Here is an 8,032-nt window from a genome sequence, read left to right on the forward strand (position 1 = left end):
AAGAACTCAGGGACAAAGAACTCAAGGACCAAGAACTCAAGGACCAAGAACCCAAGGACCAAGAACCCAAGGGCCAAGAACCCAAGGACCAAGAACCCAAGGGCAGAGAACCCAAAGGCCAAGAACCCAAGGACCAAGGCGGTTTTATTGTTTTGATATGGAATAAAGTTTGGACCCCCCCATCCCTGACAGAGCAACCAGTGCCCAAAACCTTGCCATGCCAGAGGAAGTTCGCTTTCAATTTCTTTCAAATTCACTTTTTTAGTGATATGCTGTGTGGGGGAAATAATCTAAGCAATTTTGCAGTAGGTCTTCTTTGTCTGAGCTTTCAGAAGGAGCCAGCGCTACACATTAGAACTGCTTTCAGCTAACCTATTGTTTCTCCTACTCCCATGTAACTGGAGGAGTCCCAAGCCGGACTTGGATTTCTTACTATTGAGTGCTATTCTGATACCTACTGAGAGCTGCTATCTTGCTCCCTTCCCATTGTTCTGCTGATCGGCTGCTGGGAGGGGGGGAGTGATATCACTCCAACTTGCAGCACAGCAGTAAAGTGTGCCTGAGTCTGAGCTTTCAGAAGGAGCCAGCGCTACACATTAGAACTGCTTTCAGCTAACCTATTGTTTCTCCTACTCCCATGTAACTGGAGGAGTCCCAAGCCGGACTTGGATTTCTTACTATTGAGTGCTATTCTGATACCTACTGGGAGCTGCTATCTTGCTCCCTTCCCATTGTTCTGCTGATCGGCTGCTGGGGGTGAGGGGGGGGGAAATCACTCCAACTTGCAGCGCAGCAGTAAAGTGTGAGTGAAGTTTATCAGAGCACAGGTCACATGGCTGTGGCACCCTGGGAAATGAAGAATATGGCTAGCCCCATGGGAAAAACATATTACAATGCAGGATTCTGCTGGAGAAGCTCTAATAACTGATGGGTTTTGGAAAAAAAAAATATGTTTTCCCATGACAGTATTGCTTTAACATTAACAAACTTAGCAACCAGATAGCAATCTAAATTCTTTTCAGCACAGCTGCAGATCAACAACAACATAAAGAAGACCAACTGCAAGTTGTCATGAAATATTATTGAGTCTAAATGAAACACAACCTTTATGGAGCAGTTACTGTTTCTCTGATGCATCTCTCACCCAGAACCCCCCCACTGACAGCCTTGGGGGGGGGGTGGATTCTGGTAGTTGTAGTTCAACAACAGCTTGGATATCATTTAGAGAGAAAGAAGCCGTTCCTACCTGATTGGTGCAAGTGATGCTGCTGGAAACTGTGATGAAGGGATCCCTGACAGAGCAGCAAGGCGCAAGCACTTATCCACAAATACAGGAGCCCAGACATTGCCGAGACCATCGCCACTCTCTAGATGAAATACAGACGTGAGTTATTATCCTGTCCCTTTGCGCTCACGCAGGAGATGCGCCCGCGTTGGAAACCATTACAGGCTTTAACGAACGGCCGTGCCTTTATGACACCGTACATCATATCACAAAGGTTAAGTGCACTGAAGCAGTCAGAGGGAAAAGATATGTCAACAGGGGATGGATGAATATGTTTAATAATTTAACAGTACAAATGACATTCTAATGATCTGCTGCATGCCGCGGCCGGGAAAGTCTCAGCTCGGCCATGTAACCGACACCGGCCCTGTGTCAATACAGCTATGGGATCTGCTATCCGGAAACCCTTTATCCAGAAAGCTCGGAAATATGGCACTGGCATCTCCCCTGTTCAAATAGGCGTCAGTGTTTGACTGATTTGCTTAGACTCCATTATAAGAAAATAATTCTAATTTTTATAAATTGTTTCCCTTTTCTCTGTAATTATAAAACAGTATCTGTACTTGATCCCAACTAAGATATAATTACCCCTTATTGGGGGCAGAACAGCCCTATTGGGTTTATTTCATGGTTAAATGATTCCCTTTTCTCTGTAATAATAAAACAGTACCTGTACTTGATCCCAACTAAGATATAATTACCCCTTATTGGGGCAGAACAGCCCTATTGGGTTTATTTAATGGTTAAATTATTCCCTTTTCTCTGAAATAATAAAACAGTACCTGTACTTGATCCCAACTAAGATATAATTACCCCTTATTGGGGCAGAACAGCCCTATTGGGTTTATTTCATGGTTAAATGATTCCCTTTTCTCTGTAATAATAAAACAGTACCTGTACTTGATCCCAACTAAGATATAATTACCCCTTATTGGGGGCAGAACAGCCCTATTGGGTTTATTTAATGGTTAAATGATTCCCTTTTCTCTGTAATAATAAAACAGTACCTGTACTTGATCCCAACTAAGATATAATTACCCCTTATTGGGGGACAGAACAGCCCTATTGGGTTTATTTAATGGTTAAATGATTCCTTTTTCTCTGTAATAATAAAACAGTACCTGTACTTGATCCCAACTAAGATATAATTACCCCTTATTGGGGGCAGAACAGCCCTATTGGGTTTATTTAATGGTTAAATGATTCCCTTTTCTCTGTAATAATAAAACAGTACCTGTACTTGATCCCAACTAAGATATAATTACCCCTTATTGGGGGCAGAACAGCCCTATTGGGTTTATTTCATGTTTAAATGATTGTTTAGGAGACTAAAGGTATGGAGATCCAAATTATGGAAAGATCCCTTATCTGGAAACCCCCAGGTCCTTAGCATTCTGGATAACAGGTCCCATACCTGTACATCATTTTCATCAGTCCCTGTGCCAGTGGAGCTTACAATCTAATCATATTCTCGCACACTATAGGCAATATTATCAGAAGCCAATTTACCTGCCTGCATGTTTATGTATCCCCAATCCCCTAGCATTCCGGATAATAGATCCCATACCTGTACATCATTTTCATCAGTCCCTGTGCCAGTGGAGCTTACAATCTGATCATATTCTCGCACACTACAGGCAATATTATCAGAAGCCAATTTACCTGCCTGTATGTTTATGTATCCCCAATTCCCTAGCATTCCGGATAATAGATCCCATACCCGAACATAGAAAGAATATACAGACAGGAGAGAGTGTATAACCAGGGGATGAATGGAACATTCTCAGCATTCATTCCTAAAGCCAAAGCCAGGCAAGGGGAGCACAGAATATAATAAACCCTCTATGCAATTAGTCTGTTACAATTTCCTGAGATGAAGGAAATGACAAAATAAGCTCAGCAATCGAACATCTTATTGCTGGTTTAAAAGAGCATTTTGTTCTTTCACGAGTCTCATCCCATAACGCCTTCTGGCGAAATCCTCCCCTCGTCAGCTGGCATATGTCCCAAGCAGCCCATAAATTAGCATTCATACATATATTCCATATCTATAGAACATATTCTAGATACTTTGCTAGTGGATAGAATGGTTTATACAGGCTTACACAGACCCTCCTACATCCCCTATAATATACACTTACAACCTGTAACAACCTATAAGTTCATCGGCTTTGTTTATATTTCTACAGGGAAATGAATCAAACTTCAGACGCTCTCCATATTCAGCCAATCACATGACCCACTTTCCCTCTCCAGAATCCAATCAAAGGAAGCCCCATTCACTGAGCCAAAGGACATTAGAGCCAAGCGGGTCATTTTATTTCCTCTCCACAGAATAAAATGCTTATTCACTTGGAAAAAATGAGGTCTGCAAACATAAAACCCTTCAATGAACCTACATGCCTGCGCCAGCGATTTATATGACCCCCTCGCTGCATGAAAGGCATTCGGATACTGTGTATGTGCCTGTGTGTGTATGTGTGTGGTTTGTCCTAGTGTGGATTAATATATATATATATATATATATACATATGTATATGTCCCTGAGGAAGAGCATAGTTGGTGCTCGAAACGTTGGATTTTTTTCATTAATAAAAAAATTTTTTGTCTTCTAACTAAGTCCCTGTGTGTGCGGCTCACTGTCTTGCTTTATATATATATACAGGTATGGGACCTGTTATCCAGAATGCTTGGGACCTGGGGTTTTCCGGATAATGGGTCTTTCTATAATTTAGATCCCCACACCTACTAAAAATCATATAAATGTTAAATAAACCCAATATGATTGTTTTGTCTTCAATAAGGATTCATTATATCTTAGTTGGGATCAAGTACAGGTACTGTTTTATTATTACAGAGAAAAGGGAATCATTTAACCATTAAATAAACCCAATAGGGCTGTTCTGCCCCCAATAAGGGGTAATTATATCTTAGTTGGGATCAAGTACAGGTACTGTTTTATTATTACAGAGAAAAGGGAATCATTTAACCATTAAATAAACCCAATAGGGCTGTTCTGCCCCCAATAAGGGGTAATTATATCTTAGTTGGGATCAAGTACAGGTACTGTTTTATTATTACAGAGAAAAGGGAATCATTTAACCATTAAATAAACCCAATAGGGCTGTTCTGCCCCAATAAGGGGTAATTATATCTTAGTTGGTATTAAGTACAGGTACTGTTTTATTGTTATAGAGAAAAAGGAAACATGGGAGATGGCCTTTACGTAATTTGGAACTTTCTGGATAATGAGTTTCCGGATAAGGGGTCCTATACCTGAATATATGTGTGTGTGTGTGTGTGTCTGTTCTATCTCTGTCTACACACATATCTACACACATACACTGCCTATATGGAGTCAAAAGGGGAAAAATGACACAATCCCCATTGTATTCCAGAGATCTACTTCTTTTTGGGAAAGGGCTGGAACTGTGGAATTGTTTGCAAAGTAAGGTGTTAATGAAAGGAGTTTAACTCTGGGACAGTGTGTATAGTAAAGTAAAAAAGTGCAGGCGGGATAGTGTGCACAGTAAGGCAAGAAGTTGAGCCTGTGGGTTAGTGTGTATAGTAAGGCCATATGTCAGCAGCTGTAATGGGTTGTAAATGTAGCACAGCAGGTATAGTAAAGCAATAGGGTTTCCTGGAATGGCTAGAGATTATAGTAAGGCATGATGTGCCAGGGAAATTGCTGTAAATGTTGTATAGTGTGTATACAAATAGACACAGTGTGTATAGTAGGGCAGGGGGATGTAACTGGAGGTACTGTGTGAATGCCAAGCAACACTATAAATGTTTAATAATAGCTTCAAACTAATGATGCTGCTCCGGGGATGCTGGGAGTTGTAGTTCTACAAAATCTAGAGATCTAATAATGGAATTAGAAATCATTAGCTTCAGGATACATTGCTATTTACGTGCCCCCCACATATGTATAGAATAGTCACTGAACATATATACCGACCCCCCCATAGACTACTATCTATATAACACCTCCCTATTTGACTATCCCTCTCAGGTACAACAGGATATACTATTAATGAATCCCAGCATGCTCAGCTACAGCATCGGCAGCAGCGTGTAACATTGATAAGAAGATTCAGTTTTTGGGGAGGGGGGTGCTGCTAGCTCTCCCAATCTGCCCCCCCCCCCATAAAAATCACCATAGACTTTCATTGATAGAAAAAGTTCTGCTTGTAGCTGTGAAACCAGTCTGCCTATTGTTATTGGTTTCTATGACCAGAAATACTTTCATGTTTCCTCTTGTTTCCATATATATATATATATATTTATATTTTTTTATTTTTTTTATTTCATATTTTATATGCCCCAGCCAAGACATGCCTATGTCCCTTATAAATCATTCCCCTCCTATAGTGTAAGTGAATGAGCCAGCTCCCCCCCCCCCCCCCCCCGTATCCCTTACACAGCAGCCTGGATTCATTCTGCATTATTCTCTCTTTCTCCATGTGTGTAGAACATTCCCCAAAGCTCCTTACCTGAGTAATCCAGCCGGGGACAGAAAGCTCCAGGACTGTTCATTGGAATAAAAAAGATCTTAGTACTTTTTAAAATCCATCTGCTCCGGAATGAACCCCCCTTGGATCAAGAGTCATAACAGGTCCCAAATAATCTGTTCCGGATTTAAAAAAAATACAGAAGGAGGGGTGCTTAGGGTTTGTGGGGTTCCCCCTCTCTTACAGTATTTCTATAGGAAGAAAAACACATAAGAGCTTGGGCAGAGAAAGTGGCCAAGGATTCAGGGGTAGCAACCTGCTCATTTTAGCTTCCCCGGCGTCACCCCCTTCTGCATGAAGTGGTCCATTTGCAGTGGTGCTGAAAGGGCAGCTCCCGCGGTCCCTATAGGCAGATCTGCTTCAGCGCAGGGATGGAGCGGTCCAGTTCCAATGGTGCTGAAAGGACAGCTCCCGCGGTCCCTATAGGCAGATCTGCTTCAGCGCAGGGATGGAGCGGTCCAGTTCCAATGGTGCTGAAAGGACAGCTCCCGCGGTCCCTATAGGCAGATCTGCTTCAGCGCAGGGATGGAGTGGTCCAGTTCCAATGGTGCTGAAAGGGTAATTAGATCAGCTTCGGGGTCGGGATGAAGTGGTCCAGTCTCCGTGGTGCTGAACGGACAGCTCCTGCCTTCCCAGTAACCAGCTGAGCTCCGGTGCCGAAGGGACGGTGCTCCCCCCGTATATAGAGCCGAGGCAGCCCCCGCGCTATCTACCAGGCAGCTGCTTCTACTGCGAAGCCTCCCAAGTACTGTAGACTATTTCCAGTCCTTCCCTGGGAACTATCAGATGTCTTAAAGCGACACTGCCCACAATTTTTATCAACCAACCCAATCCACGTGGGAGTCTGCCCACCAACTTTCAATGTCAGTTTTAGTGTCTCATTACACAAATCGATATTTATTTCTCTTCAGCTTCCAGTTTCTTTGAAGGATGGGTGGGTAAAGGGGAGGGGGGGACCGTATAGCTTACAGCCATTTATTACAATAGGAAGGCAAGATCTGTCGGTGGGAAAAAAGCAGGAGGTGGGGGGTGTATGTTAGAGAAATAGAACCTTATATGATTTTATCTGCATGGCAAATAAGAGTACAGATCATTAACTGTTTAAACGCTGTATGTTGGGATCTCACGGGTGATTCAGGGGTTAAAGCTAAAGGAAAGGATAACGCCGATGGCACCTTAACAGGGGGATATGGGTGCTGCTTTACGTATGGAGGGATGAGGGGAAGTGTTACATGGGTGCGATTTCGGGCGTTAAATGTTCTGAACTATTCTTGTCACAAATGTGAGGATTGTTTAGCAGCCTGCCCCTAAATATGAAGGGGACGGGGAATAAGATATGGGCGGCTGGAAATGAATAAAACATTATTTGGTACTTAATGTAACAGGCTGAGAAATTTACTAGATTTGGGCAAAGGTTCATTTCAACCAATGGAGGATTTTTAGGGGTTCTCTGAAACGGCAGCACCAGCTTCATGGATGGGCAGGGGGGGCTTTTGTCTTGGGTCAAAGACTCATACTGTATTCTAGCAATTATAAATGTGTCTATATATATATATATATATATATATACTGCATGTGTGTATGTCGTTACCCTACAGCCTTCAGCAGCCCCTGGCAGCTAGCAGGGCCGGTCTTATAAACTACAGGGCCCAATTGGGACTATTTTGGTGGGGCCCAATTGGCACAAGGTGTTGCCAGATGGCACAGGGTTCCAGGGCTGGGTGGGCAAATAGTCCCTGCCTCTCGCTCTGTGCCTGATGGTGTAACCCTGCCTTTTCACTTCTCTCTCTCTTGTTCCATTGGCCCCAACATTTCATGGCACAATGTGGCCCCCAAGCACTGGGCACTGGCACACCAAGCATACTATATACAGTGTGAGACAGTGATTATTGGCCCCTCAGGCACACTATACACAGTGACAGACGTACCCTGGGGTATCAGTATGTATGCAGTGCCCACTTTGTGTTTAATGACCCAGAACACATTATCGGGCAATAGAAAGCTTTATGTGCTTATTCCCGCTGGTGCGGGGCCCACATGGGTGCAGAACCCTATTGAACCCAACAGGTCCAATTAGCCTAAGGCCAACCCTGGCAACTAGAGCGCTGGGAGTTTAAACAGCAGTTGGGGAGGGGGTGATAATTCTGACAGCCCTGATGACAATATTTTTTCCATTCAGAACCTCTATAGTTAAAATCTGAGCTGTAAAGTGTTACAAGATTCAGGAAAAGCC

General features: G+C 43.1%; 1 protein-coding gene across 2 annotated transcripts in view; it reads right to left on the reverse strand.

Moving 5' to 3' along the window:
- tafa1 (TAFA chemokine like family member 1) overlaps positions 1–6,642 on the reverse strand; it is a 343,101-nt gene extending 336,459 nt beyond the window's left edge. For both annotated transcript variants that reach the window (XM_012961982.3, XM_018089386.2), the window contains exons 1-2: positions 5,782–6,642; positions 1,247–1,367 (exon numbers count right to left, since the gene is read on the reverse strand). In XM_012961982.3, coding sequence (XP_012817436.2) covers positions 1,247–1,358 — 112 coding nt within the window. In that variant the 5' untranslated portion in view covers positions 1,359–1,367; positions 5,782–6,642. The remainder of the gene's footprint in view (positions 1–1,246; positions 1,368–5,781) is intronic.
- Positions 6,643–8,032: the final 1,390 nt, after the last annotated feature.

The sequence above is a fragment of the Xenopus tropicalis genome, chromosome 4 (assembly GCF_000004195.4).
Source record: "Xenopus tropicalis strain Nigerian chromosome 4, UCB_Xtro_10.0, whole genome shotgun sequence".
NCBI classification, from domain to species: domain Eukaryota; kingdom Metazoa; phylum Chordata; class Amphibia; order Anura; family Pipidae; genus Xenopus; species Xenopus tropicalis.